Here is an 18,780-nt window from a genome sequence, read left to right as displayed (position 1 = left end):
CAAATGACAATGCCAATGGAAGCCACAGCTAATAAATCTATATTATCTTTCAGTAGCAATGCAATAATCACCAAGTGGTTATTTTCAAATTTATTATTTAAATTATTTTCAAAAATATAATTCCAGATTCTTCACAGCTAGATATTAGGGCTTTTGAATACTAGGATCCAATGGGCAATAGAAGGTGACTGTGCAGAGGTGCTGGGAAAAATGGACTTCTCGCAGAGGATAATCAATGTCTGGGGAAAATGTCTTAGGAAAAGCAATGTTTCTCCTTTTTTGATGTTTCAGCATAGCATGCACAGGTATCTTGGGGTTACACAGATCTGTTTCAAACTGGTGCCAGCCTTAAGGCTGAGCTCCACATGGTATCTGGTGCACTGCCTCACAAGCTGAAGACACTTAAAGCTTTCTTATAAAATTCTCTCCACTCTTGATTCTGAATCCTAAGAAATTACTTAAAGCTACATTTTGTTACAGCTTAGATGTGAACTCCTGTGTATTACAGGAAGAACAAAAAAAAAAAAAAAAAAAAGCAAAGTCCTTTTGTGTTGAAGGGAAGACTAGTCACTAACCTAAAATAAATGAAACTGGCTTTGAGGTAAATTCAACTTAATTGACAGTTGGTTTCCTCATTAGCAAAGCTGAGAAGTGAGTTATGGCTGAGGTGGATAATTTATTAATTTCAGTTTATAGAAAATGCAAATCTACTTCTTCAAAGTTCTGGTTTACAGATGTTTAAATATGATGCACTTGTCTAAACTGAGAAATGCCAAACTACTACTCCAGTTACTTACTGAACCTAGAATAATTTGGTTTTCATTTAATATTCAAATTGGGTAATAAGAAAATCTAAGATCAAGCTAGGTATACAAGTACTATCCTTTCTTAACTACAATTTCTGTAAGTAGCAACAGCTTAATTTCTTTCAATATGCCATAATCACATACAAAGTAGTAAGAAAACTGATTGCTCTATACTGTTTGTTAGACAACTGCTACTCTTCTCATAGGCCTCATTAGTCCCTCTAATTTCTTTGATTTTTCCCTGATATCCCACTCTTACTTTGTCAAAATAGAGAATGGGGGAGACTTTTCTAGGAGCTCTTCCTTCCATTGTCCTAAATTTCCTTTAACCTTTCAGAGAGACCTGAAAGTTATTAATGGTAATTTTGACAGTTTTCCTCTGGAAATAATTTAGCAAACATCTATTATATGTAGACACTAATACATCAAAATGCTAACAAGATGAGGGATTCTATGCCAACGGTAAAGCCATTACTTTGTAGCATCATTTTTGTTATGTTTCCCATTGGTAATGAAACATACCCCAGAATACCACTAATAATCTGATTTATAATACTGATAGTATAGTATAATACTGATAATAATCTGAAGGCATGGCTTACTTGCAGACTTCTGACTGAGAATTAGTAACCTCTGGAGCTCTACTGGTGCATATAAGCACCTCTTTCTCCAAATCAAAGAGAGAGCTCCAAAGTTCTTACCACTGTTCTATTTATTTCTCCGCCTCTGCATTTTGTACTGCTGAGTCTAATCGGGCCAGCAAGGCTGACCATCCAGATACACAGCACTGAAGGGGAAGAAATTGAAGAGATTCAGATGTTTCTACCAAAAAATTACCTCCATTTCTTTCTGCTTAAGGGCACCTCTCATTGTTGCTGCTGCTTTCCCCAAACTTACCTTTTCCCGGCAGAATGTAGGTGGTCATTACCCAGCGTAAGCACCTTCAGCTCAGTATTGTGGCACTATCTCAGTAATTCCCTTCCACTTCAGCAGCAAAGTCAGCACAGCTCCAGCAGGGTCACAGGGACCTAAAGGGTTACTGCAGCACAATTCTGATGAAAGACCTCAGTCACTGATTTATAGGGCCTTAAACATGGCTAACTGCTGAGAGCCCCCTGTCCCTACCCAGTGTACAACCACAGAAGAGTGCACACTGGTCCATGGGGTGAAAACACCAGAATACTCCTTCTCCCAGCTTCTGCTGTTTAATAGAAAAGCCAGAATTATTTTAGAGAACCCAGAACCCAGGATTCCCCATCTTTCCCACAGGCACACAAAGCTAATCAAGAGGATCCTATCATGTCACCACACCATCACCACACCTATCACCACACCATCATGTCAAGCTGTAGGCTTTATAAGAAAGCTACACAAACTCATATGGTATCAGACTCCTGTCTGTCAAATCATTTTATATAAATTCTAAGAATACAAAATGGATTACACCCTTCCAGGATCAAGACAACCAGATATGACATTTCTGACTCACCAGTAGGATTATTGCATTGACAGACAGTAGTCCTAAACTCACATGAAAACAGATTATAACTATTTCTAGCTAAAAATTATGCTGGGCAAGGGAGTTTCTTAGTGGTACATTTCCCCTTTTGAGATCAGGCATCTCAGTGTGATGTAATCCCTAAATTAGGTGCCCATGTGTCTTATTAAATGCACCTCTAGACCTCTTTTGAACAGTCCATCAGGTGTGCACTGTAGAGAGCAACAACAATGGCCTGAAAATGAACTACAAACTTGATTCCCACTCTCCTCATTGATTTTTTCTTCAGGATTAAGAAAGGTTTTTAGATACAGATGTGACATCCAGAGACTCCAGGCATCTCCAGTGTCAACGGGCAGCTGAGAAAAGACCTCATCTCACCAGATAAATAAACTCACTAGTGCCTCTTGACCAGCATTATTGTACTTATACTTACTTTGCTCTACCTGAAACTCAACCAAAGCCACTCCTCCATAAATCCATATATGCTTTGCTGGAATGGAGATTTACATGTTTTTGATCACTCTAAAGAATTTCAAAAAACAAATCCAAGTTTAGTATGGAATAAAAAGGTTTAGGGTTTTAACAACTACATAACTGCAAATTTCAGCTGTGGCACTAACAACCAGATTGCACTGCTGCACGAGTCAAGGTTCACAAATGGAAGGATAAAACCTCTTACTGAAATACAATCTCCCTCAAAACTATCTTGTGCAATATATAATATCTACATCACAGGGAGTTTCAGCAATAAATTAGTCTGCCAGATGTGTACATATGACAGCAACAGCTGACACATATCGTTACAATGAATAACACATCACCAATTTAAAGCTGACTACAAACAATGCATCTTATTAAATAATTCATCCCTGTAGCAGTCGCACCCAGTCCTGTTTAGGGAGACACCTTCAACATCTCATTAGGTGTATGTCACAAGGGAGGGCGTGCAAGAGACTCTTGTCAGGATAACCCATATAGCTCAAGTTTAATTTGTGAGATGAGACAACCCTTTTACACGTCACCACTACAGGTTTTACAAACAAAGACAATTTTAACATAGGGAATGCATCACCTGTGACACATAAAGGATTTTACAACTCATCCCCAACTTCCATCTAACAATTCCATCCCTCAAAGCAATGCCATGTTCTCTACAATGGCTGTAGTGCAGTTTGCTGAACTTTTCACCCATAATTATTTGACCTTTTTCAGAAAGTTTGTTCCTTTTCTCTCAGTTCCTTTTCTCTCAGTTAGTCCTTTGTCTCCTCCTAGGCTAACAGGAAGAACCAAGTGACAACACTGAAATGTTCTATCACAACCCCCCTATTTGCACTACAGAGCTAGTTCCCACATCTGCCAGCCACCACAAAAAAATGGAAAAATTACCCATGGGTTAGACTGGCTTTCAGTATCCCAACTTTAAAGCCTGTTCTTTTTTGTAGACAGGTCAAGAATGTCTGAAGATGACTTCCTGCAGTTGTGGGACTTATGTTCTGCAAAACTCACCAAAGCCCGTAGAGCTGAACTGAACACACACCATGGTAGCAGCAGACATGTGCATCTCTATGGATTTCATTATTTGCAAATTATCTACAGTACAGTGTATCCCATATTTAATTTCAGATGCAGCATGGGGATTGGTAATTTACAGAGGCACAGACACACATACATTCTTTATACCAGCACTAGTTCTATACAAATTCTGCTCTGCTTTTTTACTCAATAAGAAATCAAACTTGACACCTTGCAAGATTTCTTTGCAAATCAGATAAGACTCACATGTTCCACAGAGTCCCCAGTCCACCCCAATTTACTTTAATTGTCCCATCATCTTTCTCCCACATCTCCCATTTTCTCTGCTACAAGAAATAAGCAAAGTTAACAAAGGGCTTTGATCTAGTGATGGATGTCTGTAAGCCTGAGATGATGCACAAGCACTAAGTGAACACTAAGCACAAAGCTGCTTCCTGCTCTTTCTTTTCAAGTGCTCAACATCCACAAAGGCATGTTCTCCATTACAGCAAACTTCACTTTGACAGCAGACATTTCAATACTCTGGCTAGGCTGTAAAGTAAGCCTCACAGAGATCCCTGGAATTGCTTAAAGTAGCTGGGCTTACATACAGGTGAGTCTGGGGCTGCTACAATAAAATATACCAAAGAAAGTGGAAAAATACTGGAGGGTTAGGGCGTTAACCCATCACCAGGGGATTAAACAGCATGATTTGAGATAGTCACTGCCCTCAGGTGACAGCCCCACCCCTGTGGAGGGTACCCTGTCCCTTCTGACAGTGTCAATGAATGGCATAGAAATCCATTTGCAGACCAACTACATTTATAGTCCAGCATGTTAAAGTAAACAAGGATCACAGATTCACATAACATTCAGCCATCAATGGTGGCCGGAAGGATGTGACAAGGGCAAAAGAGACAGCACCTGGGTTACCATCCCATTTAATCCATCATTAAATGCATATGACTGTGATGCCGTAAACTTCACCCCTCCTACCACTTTGGTGGTGCCCAAACATGTCATCCCTGCAGCTTGTGTTCCCTTACTCGCCAATGTGACTGGAATTGCTTGCTCCAAATATACCAACAAATCAGTTTACTAGGGAAATGTTCACCAACAGTCAGTTTTGAGTGGATACTGAAACTGCACATACTGAAAGAAAATGACACACAGCCATCACATGGACATGCAATATGCATCCCTAAATAAACTTGCAAGACATCACCAAACTAGTCCTCTTTTTGCTAATGGCTTTTTATCTAAGCAAAAATAAAAATGTCAGTTCCAAAAGGATACTGTGCTTACTGTGACTTCTCTAGACCAGGGCAAACCCAACTGAATTATGTCCTAAACTGCAGGAATTATGTATTTTCACACATGCAAGAAAGAGCAGCACTGGAACCAAAGTTGGCTTGCTGCTTCTACACTGGAAGTTAGCTTGCACACAGACATCAAAGCTCCAAGTGCTGTTCTTTAGCATAGATAAATGCTGCTGTCTGCTAGTCACACATCATCTAAAGGCAGCAACAGTAACATATTATCTTTCCCTACTGTTTTTCAAATTCTTAGTGAGCAACCAGAATTCCTTACACCTAGATATCACTCTGCCATTGCTGGGCTGTGCTGCATAAGATGGATGTATTTCAGAAGAGCACTTAAATCCTACAAAGAGGTCTTCTGGAAAAGACAATGTACTGGGGCCTGTCAATGAGTTCTGTGGCTGATTCCAGAGTTCAGAGATGCCACACAAACTGTTGGAGGAGGGCACTGCAGGCTAAATGAGAATGAAGAGGAGAGTCAGGAGATCAAACTGCAAATCGTAGTTCTGCCAATCTCTCGTTCAAATAGCCCCGTAGATTACAGTGCCTTGTGAACAGAGCTGGTCTGAGGACACTGGATTCATCCCCAGATTTGGCATACAACTCTTGAGGAAATCACCCACATTTTCAGAGATTGGTCTCTCACTTTCCCAGGAAGATGTTTCAGTAAAACTGGTTATGCTATTTTGCAATTAGGTGGTGTTCTTTAATGAACCCTTAGCAAATTAACAAGGCTAATGGGCTGAATTCCAAGTTGTGATCCCTCGAAATGCAGCTTTTCCATACCACTAAGCATCTTACTACTACATTTTGTACTCAGAGAGGTGCCTTAGGTACAAAGAGAAGTCATTTGAATACTTAAAACAAATCTTGCAAACACTGTAATGTCAACAATACAGATTCAGGCACACCAGCTTCCTGGCACTGCTTCCAAAAGGGATAAAGCAGTAAGGATGGTGAGGGCACCTGACTGCAGCTGCAAGGAGGAATTAGCAGGTAGGGAACAGAAGCCTTAGCAGATTACCCAGTCACACAATACTACTAAAATTTGACCACCTACCAGAGGTGGCAAAGAGGAGGAAAGGAGAAAGAAGTAGATATTTCTTTTTTATTTTGTTGGTAGAAAGAAAAAGAAGACAAAAGGACTTATGATTATCTTATTGTCATGAACAACCATGGAGTTCATGCCCCAGTTTGGTGTATGGGACCCACCCTAACCCATACAATGCATTCCAGGCCACGAGCCCCATGCTTGCTTGCACTGCTACTCCCATATCCCACAGCAGGAGGAGAGGTTCCATTAGGATAGACAGCAGCAGCTCCTGAAATTCTGTAGAGCCAAAAAGCAAACATAAGGGAAAGTGCATTTCCAGCTTTGTCCCTCAGCTGGACTGGAGAGATACTGGGGGATGCCTTGCCCCAGTTCTGTGAATTGCAAGCCAATGCCAAGCTTTTGCACTGAATTTTAAATCAGTGTATTTGTCCTCTCCACAATCTTGAAATTAAGTGTCAAGAAACTTGGCAAGTCTTCCACTGTTAAAACCCTGTAGCTGGACACCTCCCTGTAAAATAACACAGGGAGATTGTCCCCATCAACCAAATGCCTCTGGAACGATTTAAATCTGCAACACCATGAGCACCCAGAGAGGTGAACAAGGGGCACAACTTTGGACATGGCATCTCAAGGAGAATGGGAAACAACTGAAGAAAGTCATGAAGAAATTACTAGATCTAAGTAGCAGGACTCACAGAGGAAGACTAAACTATCAAAGATTTCTGAACCAAAAAAAGAAAAAAAAAGGAAAATGGGGAATTTCACTGATGTCAAAGGCCATTCTAAGAAGGAAGATGCCTGTTTTGCCTATCTGCAGAGACAGGAGAATCAAAGGGCTTAAGGGCAGCAAGACTTGTGGACACACAGTAGTACACTCTAACAAAACCCACAAGGGTAAGATAAGGAGGCTGTGGGTTCCCCATTATTTAAGGCACTTAAGAATAAATTGAGCAGACATCCAGCATAAATATTGATGACTCCACTCCAGGGAAAAGGAAGTAATTAGTTATATGATCTCTAGGGACTCTTCTAATACTCTTCTGACACTTGGAAGTGAGTGCAAGCACATCCAAATGGGCTGCTAATGCAAGGTGTATATTTACATAACTCATCTACCAAAGTTTGCCTGGTTTTCTCAGGAAGCCTCCTACTTACCTGTTATGGAATCCTACACCCATACATCTGCAGTTCCAAAAACATCCCTTTTGCCCTATCCATCTCCTACAGACCCACAAAGCCCGTTGTTTAGAGTTATAAATGAGGAAATGACAACTGATTCTGAAGAAGTGATGGACAGGGTGAAAAACCTAGTCAGTGGGCCTGGAGCCAAGCACAAAAAAATGACAACAGACAGCAGGCAGATTAGAAACCACAAGGAGAAACCACAGCCAGAGCCAGTAACTCAGCAATTTGCAAAATTAGCAATGTTGGGTCATGAAGCATCAACCACAGGCTGACTATCAACTCTAGGATGTCCCACAGACCATCAATGGAACATGATAAAACCATTGGAACATTCAGAATGGAACATTCAGAACCTGCAGAACACAATAGTCAGTTATAAAGGTGTTCCCAAGAAGGGATTGGTTTTCAGAACTTCATATTCAACTTTCTCATTTAGAACACTTCAGTTTTTTACCATCCACATCATGCAATGTTTTGTTTCTTAACACTAGCAACCAAAATTTTATTCCAGAGGAACTTCATCTTTTTCCTGTGCTAAGAAATAGCACAAAATGTGGAGAAGTGTGATTAACTACTCAGACAAAGGGCAAGTAGCTTCTTAATATTTTATTTATGTATTTGGATATGTTTAAAAAGCCCTTATATTTGCCATTTTCCAAAAGGCTACTACAATAACAAATGCTATACATATCGCCATAGGAGTCTTTATCACGCTTCTCTGAGTGTAGTTCATTTGAAGTGAAGAACACACAAATTCAAGCAAGAAAACCTCTCCAGTATCACCTATAAAGACCAAGTAAATATACATCAAGTGCAGTGGAAGATGATGACATGTTTCAGAGATAAAAAAATATTACTCATTTCTACTGCTAAAGTATCCTATTTCTTTGACTACTGAAAACACAATAACTAGTGCACTGACTCAATGACACATGCTAGTTTCATAATTAGGGTGGAGCATGCAAGCAACTATAAAGGTTGCCCCAATCTGAGACTCTCACTGCTGGATACATCTGAAAGCTCTGGGCTCTGAGTGAGGTAAGCATAACCTAAATATATTGGGTCTTTCAAATCCTTCAACCTAACTTAGATAATTTCCTTTCTTGGGAAAGTTGATCAATTTTACAGGAAAAAAAAACCCAACTCTTTTCATCTAGGTTAAGTATTACTCATTAAATGGTTAATTAAAAATGAAGAGAGTGTCAGATATATTTCAAATTGTGATTGTTATTGTCTGTTTTGTTTGCAGTTATTCATCAAGACAACATCTGAGAAACATGGAACATTTACTCAACGAAAACCTTCTGAAGTATTTTACCCAGTATGCTTTACAGGAGGGCAGCACCAGTGCACTGTCCATTGGTGGGCTGAAGAATCTCCTTCAGAATCAATTTGCACAGTACCTGAAGGTGAGTTTCACTCTCATTGTATTCACCGTGCTTCCATGGAATGCACGAGAAAAAGGAAATACAGGCAATGATGTTCAGGGCAGATTACTGTGTCCAAATGGTTTCACTAAATCCATAATTCTTAAATAAGGTTTGGCTTATAAAACTTCATTTACATTGATGAACAGATAAAGGATATCCAAATATCAAATATCCAAACAGATATTTGAGCACAGAGTTTATAAAAAGTCCTATGAAATCAAATGCAAAAAAATCGAAGAGCTGTTCTGTCTGGGTTTGGTTTTTTGTTGGGTTTTTTTTTAATGCAAGCCCTATTTCACCTGAAATATTGTACCTGAATCTTATAAAATATTTTTCATTTCAATCTAAATAAATAATCTTTAATCTATAAAATATATAGAAAAAAATATATAAGTAAAACAGCAGAACACATTTAAAAGCAAGAGACTTCAGCCAATTTCTATCTAGGTTAAATTACCAACATCACAAAATAAAAGAGGTTTTGCCATTCCAGAACAATTCCAAGTAAAGAAGAGAGATGCCACCAAGCTAGAGAGAGGAATACCCATTTCCTGTAGCTAGAAAAAAATCTATGTTCTGATTTTATATATATTCTCTGCTAAATCTTTCCTGAATTGCATTAGGAATCAATTTAGATTCTTCTGCTAGACTAATCTTTAAATACTGTGTTTTGGATATCTCACAAAAGCAATTTTTGCTGAAGGTCTGAAATAAGTGGCACTCCATAGAAAAATACAGTATTTTGAAAACTACAGTGATCCAATTTAGTCATTTAAATTAACATGAGATAGTTTATTAACAACAGATTGCCTAAAAAACCCTAATAAAACACAAAGGGTTTTTTCTTTCCCTTAAAAGACAGCTTAGAAATTGATTGCCAAAACATAACAGAAAATGGCAAAATCAGAAATACAATGCTTTTTATAACACTGAAGACAATTCAGCATCATACACATTTTCCCAGATATGTGGAAATGGAACTGTTCAGAAAAAGCAATACTGATGTTTTCTGTCTGGACCTCAGACATTTTCAAGCAACAAGTCTGTTTGCAGATATTTATAGCACCATACTAAATTAATATCAAAACATAACAGGTCATTACAAAACATGCAGAGATACATGGTATGAACAAAAGAAAACATTTTATGAATTTAAATTATAACTCCAAATTTGGTTTATATTATTTAATTCGCCTGATCAGGGTTGTTATCAGAATATTCACTGCATCAGGATGCTACATGCACTCTTACCAGACACGACAAATAAAAGAAGCTAATAATCTAAACTAAATTTAATACATTAGCAAGAAGCTTTTAACAGTGAATACAGCATTCCTACTAAAGAGGGAGAAAAAGGAGGGAAAGAGACCTTCAGATCCTGGCCCAAAGCATAAAGAAAGTAGCAACATTTTTTCAAAACGTGCATGCTGGACCCAATTTAGTGTCTAATAAAGGAGTTGGTCATATGCATATTAATTTTTACTGGTGATTATGCACCTGCTGCAGCTATTTCACCTGCTCCACTTCCCAGATTCCAAATTTACCCAGAAGACTGAAGTAAGACATCTGAGTAATACTTCATCTTTCTCAAATGGTTATACATCTTTGTTAAAATTTCTGGCAGGCAACAGCAGACACTGTCCTACTAGTTGAACCAGTCAAACCAGTAAATACAACACCATCAGTAACACCTTCAAGTAACACTGACTGTTATTGAATGCATCATTTCTTGGCAACATGCTTTATAGAAAAATGCTCATTGCGATCTAATTATTTCATTCTCTTTTTTTTTTAATTCTTGTCTTATAAAAACAGGATCAATTCTCACTTGATAACATAATTAAATCGTTGGACAAAAATAAGGATGGATCTGTCAGCTTTGATGAGTTTATGATGATTGTAAAAAAGATAACAGGACAGTGAGGAATCTGGAAGAACGAGTATCACTGCCTTGAAGAAGAGCCTGGCATTTGTTTACATGATGTGTACATCTAAACCCACAGATCTGTTATTATTTTAAAGCATATGGAATAAAGATTTAACAGAAAAGAAAGCATGTTTGTATTGTGTTTCATCCACAGTCACCAGCCACGCATTCCAGCTAAAATGCCTTCCAACTAGTTCAGAACTACTGTTTCTATTTCACGCTACATTTGAGGTGTTATTTAACAAATCCAGCTTTACCTGGGCTATTATTTGGACCTCTAGAGAATTTCAAATCACAGTTTCTAAAACACAAAAAAAGAAAGGTGCAGCATTCTATTTGAAGAATGTTTCCTGAACTCCTCACAGTTCAGTTTCATCATTCACAAAAGATGACACTCCATAAAACAAGCAGTTAAATTTTTTGAAAATAAAGTATTTATTTTCAATAGAAATGTAACAATGCCAAGTATGGTAACTGCAACATTGGATAATCATTTTAAATTATATTTACATAGGTATGTACTTTTTTGTTATGACTCTGTGAATGGGAACATGTAAGTATATATATAAACTGAGTGACTGTTGCAGTTAAAGTTCATTAGCCTTATTTGGTACAGTCTTACCCTTTTCATTGCATGATTCCTGTAACAGATGTGTTTTCATGGGCATTATTATTTACTTCAAGAAGAAATTAGTAAAAGAGAAATATGAAGAATGGATATTTTGAAGACAAGTAATCAGTGGATTAGGGACTAATCCTACTAGAGAACTTGGAATTTTGGACTGAATTTTAACACCAAAACCATCCATTATATTGATAAATCACGTAGATCTCTTAAGTTAAGGACTTAAAGACTTGGCTTAATTGCAAAGCCTGTGAAGTGCATTCAAGATCCCATACTACTGTGGCTCCTATCCCTGAATTTCCCCTCAATGAAATGAGGAATAAGGTACTCCACACCAGTGATGCATGAATAGGAGCCTTAAAAAATATGACATTTAAACATCATATGATTGCCCTAACATGCTCCCAGGTCACTCTTTTACAAAACCCCTTTAGTTGTTGAAATGTGTTATTTCTTGGAAGAAAGAAAATCGTATGTATTACTTTTTTCCTGGTTTACAAAAACATTCTAAATTAACAATATGCTTTAATTTTAAAAGTAAATACACCACATGCACATTATGCTAACCAAGCCCCACTAGCAACTTTACACACACACCTAAGTACAATCACAAAATTTTAGGACATGCTTTTTGCATGCGTGAGACATACATTCCTTTTCATCTCTTAGACAACCTTAGAAATTTTGGAATTCAATCAGGTTACTGACATCCTGAATAGGAAACATGGGCACTAGGAAATTAACATGTTTTAAGAGTGTCACCTACTGGCAAAATATATCTGCACAATTTCTTGAGGATATAGAAAATGCAGTTATTTTACCCAGTGCAGTAAGCTCAGGTTCATGATCCTATAGAAGGTGTAATTGTTCATGAAGAACAATGATCACAATTAAAATTAGATTTTGTAAATCAAAGAAAAAAAAAAAAAAAGGAAAATTATTTCCAGAAAGTCTTTTTTTTTTCTTCCAGAACAGTATTAGATGCAGTTGTAATAAAACCAACAAAGAACATAATTAAAAGGATCAATAAAAAAGAGCTAAGTTTAATAGTAGAGGAAGATGAGGAAAATGGAACAAAACAAATAACTCTTCATCCATCCAGTGAATCCAGTTCACTAGCAGTTCAGACCATACAGTTTCCCTTTAAAGGGAAATTACCATTGAAATTACCATTTACATGAGAAACTTCATACCAAGCTCTGCACTCAAGCAAATGTGTTACCTTTATGAACAGCCATCCTCCTGCAAAGAATACTAAAAATTTACCTATCATTATTTTTCAAAAAGGCTAGGAAGTAAAGCAGAAAGCTTAAAAATATAGAATGGGAACATCACCTGCAAATAATCAACCAAGAACTTGGTCTCTGCTCAGAGCTCATGTACCTCCTTCATCTTCCCTACTGAGCTAGGGCAATGCTCCAGGCTTGGGGAAGAGTGGCTGGAAAGCTGCTCTGGGCAAAAGGGCATTGAGGTGCTGGAGTATGTCCAGAAAATGGCAACAGACCTGAAGAAGGGTCTGGAGCACAAGTCTGACGTGGAGCTGTTGAGGAGGCTGGGGTTTAGCCTGGAGAAAGGGAGGCTCAGGGGTGACCCTGTCAATCTCTACAACTGCCAACAGCAGCAGATGGGGACCGGGTGATTCTCCCAGGCAGCCAGCAACAGGATGAGAAGAAATGGCTTCAAGCTGTGCCATGGGAGGCTCAGCTTGGAAATCAGGACTAACTTCTTCTCTGACTTCTTCTCTAACTTCTTCCTAAGCATTGGAATGGGACACCCATGGATGTGGTGAGGTCATAATCTCTGGAGATGTTCAAGACACAGATGTATGTGGTACTTAGGGCCATGGTCCAGTTGACAAGGTGGTATTTGGTTTAAGGCTGGACTTGATTTTACAGGTCTTTTCCAACCTAAATGATTCTGTGTAATACTGAGTTACAGGACTACTTGATAAGTGTAATTTTTATTTGTAACAGAAAAGTTCAAATTTCCATAGATGCAGTCAACAAAGAGAAACAAAAGAGACTAAAATATTTCTAAGCACTTTAGATGAAACTATCAACTTTAGTAGAACAGTTCTAAGTACCTGAATGCTTAGCAAATTAAAAAGCAACGTAAGTAGTTGCATATTTTATGATGCCACTCAGTTCCCCTGCCAAATTATGTGTCAAGTTCTGTCTCTTTTTTTAAAAAATAAAAGGAAATGTAACTACTGCCTCATCAGTACCTTTCTTCTCCCTCTTCTGTTTTCAAAGGAGAGGAAACCAAAAGAAATGTACACTGCTTCAGTCCTAAGTTAGTGCACAGTGGCATCACAAGATATTATCAGGGCTGATGCACTCCAATTAACTTTCTTAGATAATGAAACATCTACATCAGTTCGATAGTTCAAAAGCTTCAGTAATCTGCTTCTCTTCCAACTGTTTTTATTGATTATATAGGATATCTAAACAGCTTTCAGCACAAGTTGGACTCTGCTAAGGCAGATTATTTAGCAGCTGTAATTATTGGTAGTGCAAATCTCCCACTTGGAATGATTTACATCTGTTTCTTGTCCAGAACTGAGATGTCAAAGATCAGATTAAGATGCTGAAATACGACTGTCAATAACCAATTTCAGAACCTTAATGCAGCTCAGAAAAACAGAATATCCATTATACATACTGTAATGATAACACTTCCATTGTAAACAATGTATTAATCTTCTATGACACATTCACTTCATTATTTTCTTAACTTTATGTACACATTATTTTCTCTTTAATATATCTACCTTACTTGCCCTTGAATGTAAACTGCAAATCACCCAGTTAAATACCATTAAATAAAACTGACACTCAAAAAGCTCTAGAAATAAGGATGCCCCAGAATCAGTCTTCTGTGCTCTACCTTCTTATAACCTAAAATTTTACCGTAAGCTTTCAACATCTTCCACATTTTAAAACATATTGCTATTATGAAATTGACCCCTGCAGTGAAAGAGTACATTTTTGCATATAGTCAAGGAGAAAGGAAGAGACCTCTAACTATGGCAAGGCCACAAATTTTATGCCAAAAGTGAAGTTTACATTCACTCACCTGAGGACCTGTCCAAACACCACCAAATTCTAGCAGCAAGTCTCACCTGAAACTCTGAAGGTCTTTAATTTACCTTCAAAAGTTCAGACTAGACCATCCTTCCTATGCAAATAAGCAACTTTGACAAACTGAGCAAATGCTCTAAGAACCCTCTTATTTGCACATTTCAGACTAAGCAGACATGAAAAAAAGTATGTTTTACTTGCAAATCCCAACAAAATTCTTTTGAAGGAAATTCATACAGAAACAGTAGGTCACTGTGAGCAACCCACCTAATTTGTCACTAGAACAAATGTTTAGATCTCACACCAAGATACTGCTTTATTCTCATATTTATTTCTGTTCTTTTTCATTTTCTTAAAAACCTTCTTTCCCTGATCACTTTTAAGTTTTACTACATTAATAATGTCCACTCTATCCACTCTAAAATCCCATCATCAGCATATGATGCAGAGAGCCCTGCCATATCTGGGGCATTAACATTTTTGTCAAAAGGAGAACTGTAAGATGTATGGGGAGGACAGGTGTACTGGTTATTTATTCCATATATATAGGAAATATAAGAATTTTTTAACGCATTTCCATTTAATCCTTATTTTGTCATACAAATTTTTATTTTGGTAATAGCTTGAGCTACACCTTTCAGCTCCCTTTTATATTTTATTCCCTAGTAAAGCCAACTTAAGCATTATTGCCTACTCCCAGCATGAGTTTACACTCAAGGAAACCATTAGAAAAATTACAAAAACAAAGCTAAGGCAATTCACAGAAGCAAATAGGCAATGGCAAGAGACTATCAAAAGAAAATACCTTTTTAAACAATACTATATCACCTCATGTCCTACCACGTAAAAATATAGATAGATTTTAACTAACACAGAGGTAACTCCCTTTTTAAGGAATATGTATGTTCACAAAACACATGCAGGGAAAAAACAGTACTTACAACTGGGTTTTTTGTGTCTGGGTCAAATTCTGTAGAATTTGCATCTGGAACAGAAGTTCAAAGTAAACACAGTACATTTGCTCTACATGCACTACAAACTCGTAACAGCTCTGCGGCATTTCAGGGCTTGTCTACATTTATGTTACAATCTCACAAATTGAAACACATCCTGCACCACCTTTGAAGTAATCACAGGAAGCATATGACCTCAGACACGTAAGTTCTCTTTCCTGCTTTCCAAAACACTTTCCTCTCAGCTCTTAGTATTAGAAATTCATTGATAAGTTAAATCTCTTCATACTACTACTGAATGGCTCTTGTTTGGCCACTTTGGCTAATGAGGGCAAGTGAGAAAACCACTTCTCAGCTTTTACTTCTCACCACCAGCACACTTCAGAAAAGAGACTACAGAGGTGAACTCTAAGCACACTTTCTTCTACACTCTTTAGATCAAAAAGCAGGTTTCAAACAATCCACATAACAAAGAGTTCTCTTATTCCTTTGCACAGAGAGGTAGCATAAGGTACTTCGCTGAAAATTATCTTGCTGCAAGAGCTAAGTATCTAACAATCACAGGATCTGTAAACAGTTCTAATAACAGACATACATTTCACACAGAGAATAAAAATTCCTCTGAATAAATCATATTCACACTAACATACTGAGCTCACCTTCCCAATTCAAACAGTTTCTTGCAAATTCCACAACTGCTAACTGCATTCCCAGGCAAACTCCTAGAAGAGAAAACAAAAACTCCAGATTTTGCAGGCCAAACAGTAGGACTGACTAAGTACTTGCTGTTCTGTCTTAAACTTGACTGCTTTGAAATCTTGGTATTCATTACATATACAAAGACTTACAAAAAACCTAAAGCAAAAGTGGCTGCTTAATGTAAAATTCACACTTCAAACTTGGCACACTATAAATGCATGTGACATAATTATGTGCTTTAGGCCCTTTCAAAGATATTTTATTCCTCTCATCTATTTTACTAATAATTACTGCAAAGACAAACAGAAGCTGAAAGCCTGGGTATATCCAGATTCAAACTTTGCTGCTTTGGCAACTACTCAGACACTTAAAAGTAAAGAATGTGGAGTAGGAAGCAAAGCCTCAGAGGCATTTACAGAAATAGCACTTAGCTTATATGCGAGATGACATCTTTGGACTTTACATACCCCAGTAAACAAAAATATAAAAAAAATTAATATAGCAAAAGTGGTCCAAAGACATCTATGTTTTCTGCATACTGTTTAATAAAGAGAATTATAGTGATATAATTACAATGAGAAGCAAACTCTCTCCATTTTTGTACATGCAAATGAAACCTTTGCAGAAGGGATTGGGTTTTTTTCTTTCCTCATACAGCAGATGTGGTACAAGACTATGCTCCTGGGGATTCTATACATGCCACATAGTCACAACATCACACATGCTTTCCTAAGACAGGATCCTTATCTAAAGTGGGGGTTTGGGTTTTGTTTGTTTGTTTTTTTTAATCAAATCAATTAGCTAAACACAGTAATTTCCCGCTCTAATGATCTTACCAAGAAAAGGTTTTTTCTTTGTTCTTGCCCAGGAGATAGCTTGGAGTTTGCCTTCTGTTCCCCTAATTCCAAAACCTCCTGGGACCAGAATGCCACTGTAATAAAAGAATTAACGCCATATATATATGCCATATATAAAAGAATTAACATGCAGAGTCAAGCAAGAGGAATCTACACAACATGAAGACTCCTGAGGTTATAACTAAGCAAACACAATTCATGAAAGGCATGTTTTATATGACCATTCAGAATACAAAGAAATTAAATTTGGAGATTTATTTCATCTACCTATCCCAATTCTCATCTGACCAATATCACACTTCACAGTGAAATTCCCACTGCTTAAATAAACTAGCTATATATTCACTGCTTAAAATCCTAACACCCAAAGTTTATATCTTCTAATACCAAAAAAACTAAATGCATATAGACAAGAAACAACATCCCTTTAAAAATACAAGTTGAAATCCTAGCAATGATTCTTAACAGAGACATTTGCAGTGTGCATTTACAAGCACCTTTAACTATGCTGCATGTTGACAACAAAAAACCACTGACAACTGATCTGCACTGTAAAGAAAGGATATCTAAAAAAGCAAACCAATAACAAAAAAATCAAAACCCTAAACCAACAACCAAAAAAACTGCAATTTGTCTAAAAAAGATTAAGCAGACTTTGAGAATATACATTGATACTTCAATTTGCTGAAGCTTTTCACAACCCATGCAATTTATCTTTTCACATAAGTAACAAAAGTCTGGATGCATGGAGAAATTATTTGATTCACTGAACCATTTTTCATCACATGAAATAAATATCACGGTCTGTACTTGGTATACAGAATGCCCAATGTCACTTACTCTGCTTTGCACAGTTTGTGCCATGCCTGGTGATATTTCACTGAGTTTTCTGCTTCTGTTGTACGTTCAAGTTCTGTTGAATCTATGTACTAATAAACAAAAACATGCAATTAAATGGTCTCTTCTTCCACAGAAAGAGCAACAGACAGTATATGGTCAAGTGCTAAGAGAAATTATTAAGAGTTTCAAGTGCATTTGCCAATAAACCTCTAACAACTTCACTGAAGACCCGGTATTTGCTTTTAAAACCAAGCGTTTCCTTTAACTGCAGCAATCTGTGCCCTTTTCTTTGCGCATAGCTCAGGAGCTGTGTCTGCCCTATAGCCCTGCTTGGCACCTTCCAGGTAAGCAGATTAACTAGAATGCTTTGTAACTGTGAACCCAGGTTACCTGCCTAGGCCAAACAAGGAGTGGTGCTGACCTTATCCTGTCATCCCAATGAGATGCGGCCAGGATGTTTACTTTCCTGGCTTTTGGATGCCATAGCTTGCCCAATCTTATTATAAGACTGGAAAAATCTGCATTGTCTTGAGAAAAGTGATCCTGGGTACTCTTGGGTAGAAAGGGAGAAAGAATCATTATCTATGCCCTACTGGAAATACTGCATTAGAATCTCTAGAGTCATTAAAAAGCACAGGTCCTGATGCACCACTAGAGTAAAGTGAAGGGACAATGTACAGCACTGGGGACATAAAGGATCAGAGACTGATTCTGGGTTTTGTTAATCTGTTTTTCTCATATTAACATAATTAACCACATTCTGATGTAGAGTCCATCCTCCATAAAAATGAGATCATCTGAAATGGCAAAACTCACCTATGTGCAGAGAAAGGCAACTGACAAGTTGTGCTGAAAGTTTCCCAGACAAGACTGCTTTCTAGCAAATGTTTTCTACTTTTTCCACATCCCAGAAGGCATCAAAAATACAACAGGAAAATAACTACTTTTGAATGTTGCCATTCTATACTAGAAGAATACTACACAACAAAGTA

General features: G+C 37.5%; 1 protein-coding gene across 3 annotated transcripts in view; it reads right to left on the bottom strand.

The window, feature by feature from the left end:
- CTPS2 (CTP synthase 2) overlaps positions 1 to 18,780 on the bottom strand; it is a 55,801-nt gene that overhangs the window by 24,560 nt on the left and 12,461 nt on the right. Inside the window, exons 10-14 of one of the 3 annotated variants that reach the window (XM_053971018.1) lie at positions 17,789 to 17,877; positions 16,928 to 17,022; positions 16,052 to 16,114; positions 15,381 to 15,424; positions 7,969 to 8,160 (exon numbers count right to left, since the gene is read on the bottom strand). In XM_053971018.1, the coding sequence (XP_053826993.1) occupies positions 8,107 to 8,160; positions 15,381 to 15,424; positions 16,052 to 16,114; positions 16,928 to 17,022; positions 17,789 to 17,877 (345 nt within the window). In that variant the 3' untranslated portion in view covers positions 7,969 to 8,106. Of the gene's footprint in view, positions 1 to 7,968; positions 8,161 to 8,512; positions 8,817 to 15,380; positions 15,425 to 16,051; positions 16,115 to 16,927; positions 17,023 to 17,788; positions 17,878 to 18,780 lie in introns of those variants that run through there. The other 2 variants (XM_053971017.1, XM_053971016.1) reach the window with 2 other exon arrangements.

The sequence above is a fragment of the Vidua macroura genome, chromosome 2 (assembly GCF_024509145.1).
Source record: "Vidua macroura isolate BioBank_ID:100142 chromosome 2, ASM2450914v1, whole genome shotgun sequence".
Taxonomy (NCBI): domain Eukaryota; kingdom Metazoa; phylum Chordata; class Aves; order Passeriformes; family Viduidae; genus Vidua; species Vidua macroura.
This window is presented reverse-complemented; position numbering and strand designations above follow the sequence as displayed.